This window comes from Gallinula chloropus (genome assembly GCF_964237585.1).
Source record: "Gallinula chloropus genome assembly, chromosome: 2".
Classification (NCBI taxonomy): Eukaryota; Metazoa; Chordata; class Aves; order Gruiformes; family Rallidae; genus Gallinula; species Gallinula chloropus.
In genome coordinates, this window is record NC_140086.1 from 66,009,589 (window position 1) to 66,023,929 (window position 14,341).

Below are 14,341 nucleotides of genomic sequence, written 5' to 3' on the forward strand. Positions count from 1 at the left end.
AGAATTATTATTACTTATAGGATGAAGTATTAGGCACTAGTTTAAGCTACCTTAAACTACTGGAACAGATTTTAAAGCATTCTGCCACCTGAATGTGTATCTGCCTGGACTTGTGGAAAGCATTTGACACTGTCCTGCATGACATCCTTGCCTCTAAATTGGAGACATGGATTTGACAGATGGACCACTCATTGGAAAAGGAATTGGCTGGAAGGTTGCACTGAAAGAGTTGTGGGCAATGACTCAATGTCCAAGTGGAGATCAGTGACAAGTGGTGTTCCTCAGAGGTCAATATTGGGATCAACACTGTTGCAACAGGGACAGTGGGATCGAGTGCACCCTCAGCAAGTCTGCCAACAACACCAAGCTGTGTGGTGTGGTTGACACGCTGGAGGGAGGGGATACCATCCAGAGGGGCCTTGACAAGCTTGAGAGGTGGGCCTGTGCAAACTGCATGAAGATCAACAAGGTCAAGTGGAAGGTCCTGCACTGGTTGGGGCAATCCCAAGCACAACTACAGGCTGGGCAAAGAATGGACTGAGAGAAGCTCTGAGGAGAAGGACTGGGGCCCCCAAAATGAAAAAGACATGGAGCTGTTGGAGCCAGTCCAGAGGAGGCCACAAAGATTGTTAGAGGGTTGGAGCACCTCTCCTATGAAGGCAGGCTGAGAGAGTTGAGCTTGTTCAGCCTGGAGAATTCTTCCCTATGAGGGTGATGAGACCCTGGCACAGGCTGCCCAGAAAAGCTCTGGCTGCCCCCTCCCTGGCAGTGTTCAAGGCCAGGTTGGATGGGGCTTTGGGTGACCCTGCCCATGGCAGGGGGGTTGTACTAGATGTTTTTTGAGTTCCCTTCTAACCCAAACCATTCGTGATGTAATGATTCTATGGTTCTATGAAATGAAAACCAAATTAAATAATGTATTTGCTAAATGTGTATAGAATGCAAAGCATTTGAGAATAACAGTATGTCCCCAGCATTCATCATTATATTTTTCTTGCCAGAGAAAGAATTTTTTTCTTTGGTAGAAGTATATGGTTACTACAGCGGATTGCTGTCCTATATAAAGAATATTTTTCCTTAATGACTCTGCTCCAGGAGGAACCATGCATAACATACAAGACAACCAGTACTTAAATAGCCAACAAACACCCAAAGGAGAACTGGTATTTAGGGTTAAGAAGTGACAGTCAGAAATTGTTAACTGGAACCATGTGATGTTTGTTGTGATAGGTCCAGTATTGAGATAGTGTTCAGGCTGCTTAAATAAATAATTGAAAGTAGTAATTGTAAATGTAATTATGAAATAGAATTTAAAGGGTCAATACATTAATTGAATTAATCAAAACATTGCCTATCAGTAGTTATTAGAGTAATAATAACTATTGAAATAATTGAACAGTAACTCAATCAAAAAAGAATAAATGAGAATATGCTTAGGACCATTCAGAAAAAAATTCTGAGAAATAACAAAATCCATTCATTTAACAAGGAATGTTTTCCTTGAAATACCTCTACTATGAGTATTTTGAGGACAAATTCATCAGAAATGTGGTTAAACACAGCTCCCCATAAAAACACAACTGTAATCAAACAGTGCTGCCTAATCCCTGTCAAGATGATGTTGGGGATTTACCCAGTTTCACAACATAAGCAAAGCCATGTTGAGCTCTCTTGGTTCTGGCTGAAGAGAAAAACAACAAAGTTCTATTGCAAAAGTGAAAATAAACAAGAAAGGGTCTCAAATGGCAAAAGGAGTAACACAGGCTTTCAGATGCTTGAGTTGACAACGATACTGGCTCTGCCTTTTGGGCTTTCTGCTCTCTGGTTATTCTGGAAACCTTAAATCTGGCAGTGGAAAACTCCCTCAACATCTTTGATTGATAAAGACCAAGGAAGAAAATGTGACAGAACCCAACAGATTTATAGCTGAAGTTTCCAAACCAAAGGAAAGCAAAGAGTAGTAGCATCTTCAACCACATTAATCTGAAAACACAAGCCTGCAAGATAAAGGTTCAGGAGTGAAACCTCCAAATAAGTAAGGCCCTCCATGTTATTAAGGAGTGGCCTTTTTTCTATAAACAACTTTGAAAAATAATTTTCTTTTTTAAAGAAAAAAAAAGGAGACAGAATTCAGTTGGTCAAATGTAAAGAAAAAAAAATATTTGAGAGCTCAGGGAATAAAATGGAACTTTCTGATTTCCTGGGAAACACTGAGTGCCTTAATACTGAGTGTACTGATCTGCCAGATTATACTGTAGACACAAAATGTGGGCTGAAGTATATGTTGCAATTTTATGCTCTCTAGATGAAGCCTATTATTGTGAAAGAGGGCAATAAATGTTAAAAATCAGATATTGATACTCTAGAGAGAGTTTATGACAAAAGCAATAAAATATACAGAACAGACTGAGAGGTCGATGGGGAAAGAGCAGTCATACCATGCAAGGCAAAGGCAGTGGGGGTTGTGTTTGGTTTTGGGTTGGTTTTTTTCCCCTTCTAGATAGGATTTAAGAGCTGAAAATAAGGAGACAGCACTGATCCCACAGTCTTCAGGGGGATCGAGCTTCCAAACTACCTGACTGACCCAGCCTCTCCTCTGAGCATCACTTCCTGCATGACTGGAGCAGCTGGGCACTGCCCTCATCAAAGGGATTCGGTTCCTGTGCCGCTGCTGAGATGACTGCAAACTGACACACGCTGCAATTACGTCTAGAGAGCATTTTGATTAAGTTTTACAGCCATTTCAAGCCCATTTTGGTGGCATGCAGGACTTACCGGCAGGAAGCCTTCTGAGTGGAATAAATGAATTCACATTTCCCATGTATACAGTAGCCATTGAAGCTTTCTGAACAAGGTATGTGGTTTCCAATGTAAATGTCTTCCCTTTGATCACTGGCGTCTTGAAAAGAAATGCACATAAATCATTAGACATGGCTGTTCCATATCTCAAAAAAAAACCCCTCAACCAAGTATAGCACACTCTTCAAAACTTGCAGAGAATAAAGGAATACAGAATAATAAAGTGAAGGCTTAAGGGTGAAGTTTCAGAGACACCTGCAGAGTTTTGCCAGGATGCATTGCACTGAAGGATCCTCAGAAACATCTACATACGCCTCTTGTGTCAGGTTTCTCGAAAGGAGAAAAGTATTCATGACAGAAACAAGCCACTGCAGGAGGATCAGCAGAAGTTTTTGTCAGTGGCACTGGGGCAAAGAGCTGATAATACATAGATACAGAGCGCTACCTCCCATGGAGGAAACAAACCTGAAGGCCTGAAGGGTTAGGAAGAAGCTAAACCGCATTTCATGAGTACTGGGTAAGAAAGCAACTAGATACAGCCCTGATCTGACTGGTACCCCCACTCTTACAGATGAAAATGAATGAACTACAATAGCAGCCTTCCTCAGATAAACCCTTTTACAGAAAGGGAACTTTTACACAGTGACATGAGCTTAAAATGCCCATTCCTTTGGGAAATGTATTGGGTCTGGCTGGGATGGAGTTAACTTTCTTCATTGCAGCCAGCATAGTGCTGTGATACAGATTTTTGGCTGAAACAGTGCTGACACACACCAGTGTTTTGGCTACTGCTGAAGGGTGCTTGCACAGCATCAAGGCTTTCTTTCCTTCTCCCCCAGTGAGAAGGCTGGTGGTGGGCAAGAGCCAGGGAGAAGACACAGCCAGGATAGCTGACCCCAACTGACCTTATGACATCATGCTCAACAATAAAAAATGGGGTTTTGGTCTTTCTAAGTTGGCCGCTGCTCAGAGACCAGCTGGGCATCAGTCTGCTGGTGGAGTGTTGTGTCTAACAATTTTTTTGCCTCACTTGTTTCTTTTTCTCTTATTTTTTTCCATCGCTTCTTAAACTGCCTTTAAGCAATGAGTTCTTCACATGTTTGCTCTTCTGATTTTCTCCTCCATCCTCCTGGCAGGAAGGTGATGAACAAGTGGAGGTGATGAACAAGTGGCTGGTGGGGACTTAGTTGCTGCCTGGGTCCACCCAAAACAGGAAGGCAGTCCTTACTGCCCTGACATCTTCTGTGCTTCTGTCATGTTAGTGATCCAAAACTTTGTACATTTCCAACCATTCTTTCCCCCTCTTTTTTTTTTTTTCTTTAAAGAAGTCCTAAACACAGAAGTTGGTATTTCCTAATGAACTTCTCTAAAGAGCAGGGATCTAAAGATGTGAGTGTAATTGTGGAATTATGTTCATTCCCATGGTGATAGACTATAGCGTCACAAATACAGGATTATAATGAACCACAGGTGCAAAGCAAAAAGGGACTGCAAATAAGAAATCTCTTATACAATTGCAGATATTTGAAATAACAGCAGCCAGAAAGAGAAACTATTTATACAAGGAAAACAAAAATATCAACCAAAAAAACCCCACCAAAAAGTCCCCCCACAACCTCCTGTTTTAGGAGGTTCCAGGAGAAAAAAAAATAATCTCTTAGAGGTCTGAGATATAAGGAAGCTTGATGACTCAGGCTATGCTTCAAAGACTTAGAAGACTTGATATGAGGCAAGAACATTGCCTACTGACAGTATGTCCACCACTGCCCTGTTGGAATAGACCATGTGGTTGTATGCGTAAGAGGAGAAAAGTGGGAATGGTTAATCCCAAAACTGTTGCCTCCTTGTGGTTGTTTGACCCTGGCTGGAGGCCAGATGCCTACCAAAGCCACGCTATCACTCCCCTTTTCTGCTGGACAGGGGAGAAAATATCTATTGAGAGGCTTAGAAGGTGAGTTTAGGACAGGGAGAGATCATTCTGCAATCAGCGTCATGGGCAAAACAGACTCATCACAGAATAAAGGGCAGAAAACTCTCTAACTTATTACACACCCAGTGACACCAGAGTTGGGTAATAAGAAGCATGGCCAGATCTTAAAGCACTTCCACCTCCCCCCCACCCCTCCCTTCTTAGCAGACTTCCCTTCAGTCATGATTTCACTCCCTTTTTCCCCCTGCATTGTGGCATGGGGAGAGGCAGGGACTGGAGGAATGGGGTTTTGGTCAGTTCCTCACGAATTGTTTTCCTTCTTAGCCGGGGGGCAGGTCATTCCTCACACCCTTCCCCTGCTGAAGTGTGGGGTCCCACCCATGGAAGACAGTCCTCCATGAATTTCTCCAACATGAGTCCTTTCCCACAGGGCTTCAGCTCTTCACCAGCTGCCCCAGCATGGGTCACTGCTATGGTGGGCAGTCATAAAATCATAAAATGTCTCTTGGTCTCTTAGGCTCAGACTGCTCCAGCCTGGTCCCCCACGGGGTCACAAGCCTCCCCCCCCTAGCAAGCCTGCTCTGGAATGCATCTCTCTCTCTCTTGCTTATCTCTGTGTCTCTATCATCTCCATGGGCTGCAAGTGCTGGCAGAGGCTTGCTCCAACACAGGTCACAGGGTCCTCTCTATGTCTCCACCTGCTCCAGTGTGGGGCCTCTTCATGGGCTGCAGGTGGGGTCTCCTGCACCCCATCATCTTCCATGGGCTGCAGGGGGACACCTGCTCCACTATGGTCTTCTCCATGGACTGCAAGGAAATCTTTCTCTCCAGCGCCTTGAGTGCCTCAAACCCCCTTCTTCACTGACCTTGGTGCCTGCACAGTTTCTTACATCTTCTCCCTTCTCTGGTGGCGAAAAGCAGCTGCTTGCATTTTTTTCCTCCTAAATGTGATTCCCAGAGGCGCTGTGACCATCACTCATGGGCTCGGCCTTGGTCAGCAACGACTCCGGCCTTGAGCCGGCTGGTGTTTGCTCTGTGGGGCCTGCAGAGAGCTTCTGGCTGCTTCTTGCAGAAGCCGCCCCTGCAGCCCCCCCTTCTCCACCAGAACCCAGCCACGCAAAACTACAACACTCCCCCAAGGTGTTAATTTCTGTTGTATCTAATTCCAATCAAAAGCTAGCAATAAACTACATGTAAGTACATCAGTCTGTTCAGATAGCTGAGCAATGCCTGTTTTTAATGTACGCACTAACGCAGGTTGTGAAATATGTGGCCATGTAGCCATGGCCACCCGAGTCAGAGGCAAAGCTTGTATTAAGCAAAGAGATGTTGTTAAATGCAGGAGGTGATGCCTAGTGTGACAGACATTTACCTGCCTATTGTCAGGAATCCAACTTTAATCTGAGCGGCCTGCTAGACTGCTTCAGACCGTCACAGTGGAAAATTTAACTGGTGTAGGAGCCTTGAAAGAGGGATTGGATATAAGTGTTCAGACCCTTCACCAGAAGGATGAGGCACTCACAAAAACTGAAACCCTGATGTCCCTCTTGGCATGACAAAGCCAACAAGCCAGCTGAATCATGGAAGAGAGACCTTTCTGATGTGACTTGCACTGCATGAGGAGACTGTCATGGCTGTGATTCTACAGACTAGAAGGCATTATACATTCAGGGAACAGGGTGTAACAGGAGTAACACACAGGAATTTAAAGCAAAGACAAACAGATAGAAGTGAGGACTGTTCTTTTATCCCAGAAAAAAAGTCATTCGAAGTAGTTCAGTTTGGGCTCTCATTATCTAAGGCGACCTGACTACTGCATAAAAAAATTTTGAAACAATTTTTTTGTACAGGCATACTCCCTCCATGCACATCATTTGCTGAACTTGAGAGTGCATGAGCTGTACACATTAATAATAATAATTATATGCAATGTTTTTTCCACTAACTAGATTTCAAGGGCAATTTATATGCAATGAATAAAAGGCTGTAACTTCTTCTGAATAGGAACCAAAAGTGGTGTTTCATTATATCACATAATAAGATGTATATTCCATTTGGTGTCTTTTATGCCTTCATAATGTAAGTGAAAATTGCAATTAAATCATTCCAACTGTTACATTATATAGAGTGAAAATAAAAGAATTTGTGAAAAAAAAAAGAAAAATAGACAAGAGCTTTTTGGCACTGAATGGCTTTTCAAGAAGAACATGAGGAATGCCAAAAGCCATGGCGGGATGGCTTTCCTCTGGGAAGTCATGGGAGTGCAAAACAAGTATAATGAGAGGAAAAAACCTAAAGACCAGAGCTAACAGAGAAGATAGCAGTGCTATTACTTGTGAGAGAAGAGGAGTGGAAAGGTTAAGACTTATGTAGACCTGCTCTTTGCCAGTAACTTGAGAAAGACAGTGGTATTTTGTCTTGGGCATAAACACTTTAAGCAAGAACCATGAAATGCAGAAGCATATTTGTTCTGCTAATGCACCTAACACAAACGAGCTGCTAACACATAAACCTGAGCAGAAAGTGAAACTTTGCATTATTTCATTTATACTAAGATTAATATAGGTAAAACATTTTTCAGCCAGTGTGATTCAGCATATAAAGTTTACCAAAACCATCTTGAAATTACCTAACAATTACAGAATCTGTCATTTTTTGCCCCCCCCGACATTATCAGGAAAGAGGGGGTCATGGTGAGGCTTGTGTTATTTCTTCAGGAATGTCACAGCTTGTTGTCTTGCTGTAAAGGCACTTTCACAGCACTGGAGGGGAGCCTAATCCCGTGCCCGCTGCATAGGGTGGTGAGCAGCTGGCCACCTCAGAGGAACAGAGCAGGCAAAACTCACAAATCATAGACATCTCCTCCTTGCCAGCTTTGCAATGTCAGTGCTGTAAGAAAGAAGCTGTTCACAGATCTGTCTCGGTTACAGAAATCAAAGCTGCAAGGCAGACAAGAAGGGACCTGCATGCTCTGTTTCCTCATCTTGTGAAATCCCAACCAAACAGCACAAAGTCAGCACAGTACCTTTCACCTCTGGCCGATACTGCATGCCATCGTCTTTCTTTCCAACTGCATTTGTGTCATCTGTTTCTAGGTGATAAATACATGCATGGATAGCTATTAGGAAAGGCTTATTTCCAGACCACTACATGTATGTCACTGAGAAGCCAGAATAATAGTCAAAGTACTTTAACTGCAGTAAAACTGGACACATTCCCACACTGTACCTCCCATACAACCAGGCTGGTAGCACACTTGGTCAGTAACAGAGTCAGTAACCCCAGTGTCCAGACCAACACATGGCACACCTCAAGCTGTAAGCTTTGAACTAAATTTTTTTTCCATGGTATGTGCCTAGCTTAGTTTTGTGACAGTCTGTTTCAGCATTGGATCTGTTACAAAGCTGGATGGAGTTGGCAAAGAGATGGTGGAAAGCTGTTATTCCTATGAGCAGGTCCCAACTTCAAGACCCCAAAACTGACTATTAGACCCGATGATCTCTCGAGGTCCCTTCCAACCCCTACAATTCCGTGATTCTGTGATTCATGTGCATGATTAACTACAAGGCAGTAGGCAGACGGCTTTAGTGGACCATTCTGACACTGGAAAATGAAACAGACAAATAAGTTGTGTAATGGGGGCCCAATTTGACTGAACTTTGAGCCCACAGCAGCAAGAGGAAACATTCCCACACACCGGTATTCCTTTTGCTCTCCTACATCTTACCACCCCGTCACGTAACACCTGTTGAACTATCACTTAGACTCTCCTAAGAGCTTTTTCTGTCTTGCCAGGTAACTGCAGCAAAGGTAGGTAATGTAAACACAAGCATGTATGTATGCAAACCTCTGTGCAGAGAACTCTAAAATACAGTTGGGGAGTTCACTGATAACTGGATCAGCGACTTCTGATCAAAAATGGAAAACAGGAAACTGTGCCAGGGCCACTTGTGTCAGAATTTACATTGACCAAACCCACAAAATTGAGCCTACCTGAGCAGTGTCCAAGATGCCTGATGTCGATCTGCTCTTGCCTCAGACATGATGCTTCTCTAACAAAGCATGGATTGTTATAGGAACTTCCATCAGAAGCACATACGGGATTAAAACTGTATCCACTGCAGTCTATATTACATACACACCTGTTGAGGGAAACACACAGCAAACAAAAAGTTAGTCATGTTGAGTCCTGAGTAAACACGAGCTCATGCATGAATGCCAGGAGAGAAGAGCAGGCTGCATGAGGATGCTGAAGAATCCAATGACATCTCAGGCTTCCGAGCAGAATATACAAAATAATTACAGGTCCTTCAGTGTGCTTTTTAATAATGTATTCATGTTTCCTGAAGCTTACTACAAAATCAATCTCATTGATTAACACTTGAAAATCGATAACACGTTCCTAAGAAAATTTACTACATTAATACAACAGTTTGCCATGCCTGCTCTCAAGTGTGAACAAAACCAGACAACGTTCTACTTTTTTGGGGGGTGTCAGGATTCCTGAGAGGGAAACAGAAAGAAAAGGGCTCCCATCTCTATTAAGCAGTAAAAGGAGTTTTTCTATGTCAGAGGCTATACAGAATCAGTATGCTTGGCTAACTGTGTCATTTCAGCAAGACGTTCATCCTTACCTCTGAAAGTTTACAGCAAGTTTATTACGATGTATTCAGAACCGGATGATGCGATTGGATTTATCTCATATTGGACCCAGTCTACACTTCACTTATTTTAGACACAGCATTTTCCACATAGATTTCCAACTAGGGATGGTAAAACATAAGTGGGAAAAATGAAGACCTAGCATGTACCTGGTTCCTAACCCCAAATGTAGGACAGCCAAAAGACTTAGATAGGACTATGATCAACCTGGTTTTGCTTAGATACAGGTATGAATGGCACAGGAAAAAATTCCAGCTTCCAAGTCCCCTTGTTTATTTTAATCAATTTTCTTCCTTTCAACTGAACCTCTATTTCTGAATGAGAAAAGAGATTCTGAACCTTTATTTCCCTATGTGTTTTACATTGTTTTGCAAGTTCTGCTCTGGCTTTGGACTGGGAAAAGTAAGGACTGTGACTGCAGAACTGGGGTGTGGTGGGAACCCACTCCAGATCTCCACTGGGCTCCTCTTGATGCCATGAGAGTAGGAAGAGCCACTCAGCTGCTTCTGAGGAGATGGCAATGGGCACATGGCCCCCTTCTTCCCAGAAAGCTCTACAAAGGAGGTACATAGTCTGGCTGCCAGGAGCTGCTGCTAGCTTATCTCGATTCACTCTTGTAAGACACAGCATGGGGGGGAAAAAAAAAAGCTACCGACTTGCCAGGTGTTTATGTTTTTTCCAGCTGTTCCAGGTACAAATAAATGATTAAATAGAGGTACATGTGCCTCAAGTCAGTAACAAACCTTGCAGCAGAACCTAACTCCATGCTGGAGAAACATTGAAGATGGCCAGTGCACCTGCATCCCCTCCTCTTTCCATGAGCACCTTTTTGTTAAATGAGATCATTTCTCTTGTCCTATTGCATGCCTGTGGACTTCAGACTGTTGCTAGACAAAAGGACATCTCCAGCAAAACCAGGTTTTTAACTACACCTACCCATAGTAAAAACCTGCCCCAGTAATGAGTCTCTACACACCCTGGGGACCTACCTCAAAGTACTTGTCAAGTCATTAAATGTCAGCATGATGAGCACGCTACAATTTTTGTACTAGAAATGGTAACAGTTGTAAACCTTAGACCCAGGAAAGGAGCTACTATTTTGTTTACATGCTCCCAGATGATTTTAAGCCTAATAAGCCTAATGAGAGGTTTATTGGGATTTACTATATGCAAATAAAGGACTCACTGCTCAGCAGCTGTGCACATTTATTGCACAAATGAGCGGAGAGCTAGTCCTCCTTTGTATGACACTGGCTATGTGCTTACAGAAGCCTCTGCTCAGCCTTATCTCGCAGGAACCGCTGATACCCGCGCGTGCCCATCTTTGTCATGTTTGAGCACATCCGCAAAGATGCCTCCAGACAAAGTCCACCTGTACTTCTATGCCCAAACAGCTCTAATTGTGTCTGTAGTCACTATCCAAGGTCTGTAGCATCCTAGTTACTGTTGTAATTACGCTGGTGACACAGAAGGTGACTTTTGAAAAGAATTTATTTTTCATGGTATTACAGGCTGGAGTTGAAACAGCATGGAAGCTGTTTTCATTTTCCTGCTTCGTGGTGTTTAGATGTAACATCTAATGTTTACTTTCTTAGAGTTGCAAAAACATGGTTTGAGAGTAGTCGTGAATTCCCGATCCCGTTTTTCTGATAAGCACTCTCAGTCTTAGCTCTATCTCTCCAACATACAAAAATCAACCAACATCCTACAAGAAGAGAGCTTGTGACCTGTCTGTAAGAGCTGGGGCAGCATGAAGCAGCTGAAGATGACTACCCAGCTGCAATGATCTCACCTTACTTCTACTCACTGTAAAGTTTTATTAAAACATGATGGATGCTGCATTTGTTGAGACATCATAGCTTTGAATCTAGCAATAAATATTTTTAATGCTGATTTTTTTAGATAACATTTTCATTCTACTCCTTATAGAAAGGAACAGAAGCAAGATGCATTTTCATCTCTAATTATCAGTAGAAATGAAAATGAGGTGTGCTTTCTGCTGTGAACAGGTAAGCACCCACTGAAATTACAAGATACCAAAATGGCTGGTTTGCAATAAAAGATATAAAGAAGTAAAAAGAATAAATAGAATAGTACCTATCTCACCACAGTATTTGTAATAATATGAAACTACTCATATATATATATATAAACATAATTTTTATGAGAGAAATTAACTGTCTAGAACCTCTAAAACACTGCTATTTTGACCCCTCAGTATACTTACATGATTGCTAAAGGCTGATCTGTGTTTGGAAGGCCAACACAATCAAAGGAAGAGTTTATGATGATGTCAGTCATAAAAAAACTGAAGAACAAATTCTTGGGAAAGGAAACCCAGAATCACACAAATTTTCCCAAAGAGAAAAGTAATTCTTTTGAAAGCTTGCAAAACAAAAATATCAGAGTACTTTAAATTTCATAATATCTTTTTCCTAGCTCTCAATTATTTATGCCTGCTATTTGTAGTAACTTCCAGGCATAATTGCTTCAAGTCCCGCAGTGTTGCAAGCATAAACTGTTGTGTGAAGCTGATCTTCAGCTGCTAAAAGTGAGGATAATACAGCAAAGTCTGCATCAAAAATCCCCTAAAAACCCCTACAATAAAAAGCTTCTCTCTGTTCCTCCAGTCGCTTTTTCAAAGTACCAGTCTTTCCTCAGGCTTGCCAGAGCTGCGCCAAGTTGGGAAATCAATCATGACATCCCAATAGGAGCCAAGACTATGGCAAAATCTTAGATCTGCACTGATGGTGGCTGTTTTGCCAGTGACTTGGAGTTGAATGAGGACTCCAGAGCTTGACCTCTGTCACCACTTCGCTGTCAGCTTTTGCATGTGTTTGACACTGTGATCCTTCTTGGAGCCCCAAGAAAAATAAAGAAAGAATAGCAACTGGTGCCTCCAGCCTGATGGGTGACTGATCAACGCAGACTTTGGAAAGAAAGAGTCAGTCACTTAACAGAAACATGTACTAAGGATGTTGTCAAAGGTTTTGGTGCTTCACACCAGAAAGAAGAGAATGAGCATTTCAGGTTTTTGCTGTAACAGCTAGTTTAAAAGCTACACTGGTTAAAAGGAGTCAGAGGAGTACAAGAGGTATTTTTGGTTTCTTTTCCCCAATAACCTTCCTATTTGTTTTAACCAAAAGAAATGAAACTGGTAGTTAATTCCCCAAGTTGATGTCTTGCTGGAGAGGGCTGCTGCTCAGCATCCTCAGCAGATCTTTTCTCTTGCTTAGCCCTGGATAGTCAACAGGACATATTCAGGAATTTTCCTAATATGCCAGGGCACACAGAATAAAACTGAATTCTGTCACCCATCATCCCATATTTTCTCCCCTGTCCAAGTAAAAAGGGGAGTGATAGGCCGACTTTGGTGTGCGTCCGGCCTCCAGCCAGGCCTATACCACCACGTGCACCCAACGTGGGGCTCAAAGAATTTGAGATAAGGACACTAACTGGATGAGGGAAGGGGCAGAACAGACTGAACATAGCCAGGTAGTGTAATAATTGTAGAGAATTTCTGTTGGGATGGGGATTTTAAGGATAATTCTTGTATATGTGATTCACAGAGGTGCTGGGTGGAGAAAAGTTGACGTCCTAAGGCAAAAGGAACCAGGTTCCTGTGCGCTGCGCATGTGTCATTCATTAACACCATTAGACAGAAAAGCACTTGAATTTCAGGAAAATACAAGGTGCTATAATTAAACCAAGCAAAAATTTTAGGTGGTTTTAATAAATAAGACATGAGGATGTACAACTCATTTATTAGGGGCTACAAGGTGTAACAAAGAAAACCTGTTTAGTAAAATGATGTGACACGTTTCAAATGAACTCAGGCGGTAAAAGTGCTTGCTGCTATCGGTAAATTAATTAGATCCCCAGAGATCAGAACACATATCAAGGCTCCTTTTTGTTTTCAGGCTTCAAGGTGTATGTGGTTTGTTGGAAGTTCTACGTGCTGAAGAGGCACGGTAGGTTCAAAGAACAGAGGGGGAAAAGGAAGAGGAAAAACATGACATGTTTGGGGAGCGGGGTTGGCTGTGGAGGGAGGCTGGTGTTTCCAACCGATGGATTAGGCTACTGTGTCTGTGCCCATCTGGGATTTGTTCATGAAGGTATTTTTTTCTGGTCTAGCCTCACAGAGAATGTTGCTTGCTACGCCTTCCCAGCAGCCGACAGCAACGGCAAGCTTTCTCAGCTACTCACCTATTTATTAACGCATCCGTTCACAGATGTAAAATGGAAACACCAGAATAAAACAAAGTGTGTGAAATACACAGATGGATAAGTGTATGCTTGATGGAATAAATTTAGGTGAATTGAAATAGCAGGGGTGTTGCAATTGCAGTTAAGAAGATAACCATGTCAAATGAAGGATTACCTTCCATTTGATGTTTCTTCCCTTGTGTGCAATTCTTCCCAGATGAAACCCGAGCTAAGAAAATCTGGATTTCAAAGTGATTTCTCTACCTATTTGACTACAGCTGAATCTTCATTAGTTTTTTTTGGTGTTTTTTTAAAAAGATCCCTTTGTAGCGCTGGGGAGATAAGGGCAAGAGAAGTAGATTTTAATTCTACGAGCTTCTCTGCGCCCTGCTTGAACTCTCTTTCAGCTTTTACTTCTAGCTGGCAATGCAGAACACCTTTTAAACACCATAAGCTTCAGCTGCTTCCCAGCCAGCCCTTCACTCCCTTTTTTAATTTCATGGCATGCCTTTCTCTGACCACTGTAGAAATTTGGTCCCTAACTGCAGTGAGCTTCTAGCAGCATCCGTGGTGAACTGATGCTTGTTCTCACAAGAGTGACCTAACCCTCCCTTCGCCCTTGATTAACAGAAGCCTTCAAAGACTTGGCACACACTGCTGCAAAGATCATTAAAAATACACAAGAAAAAAGCAGGCCTGGATTATTATCTGTTTAGGATCTCCTAAATTCCTTAATAGTATAAG

General features: G+C 42.4%; 1 protein-coding gene across 1 annotated transcript in view; it reads right to left on the reverse strand.

Annotated features, from left to right (window-relative positions):
• TMEFF1 (transmembrane protein with EGF like and two follistatin like domains 1) overlaps positions 1-14,341 on the reverse strand; it is a gene marked incomplete at its 5' end in the record, with an annotated part of 124,814 nt that overhangs the window by 4,066 nt on the left and 106,407 nt on the right. Inside the window, 3 exons of the mRNA XM_084280442.1 lie at positions 2,776-2,899; positions 7,755-7,820; positions 8,723-8,871. Coding sequence (XP_084136568.1) covers positions 2,776-2,899; positions 7,755-7,820; positions 8,723-8,871 — 339 coding nt within the window. The remainder of the gene's footprint in view (positions 1-2,775; positions 2,900-7,754; positions 7,821-8,722; positions 8,872-14,341) is intronic.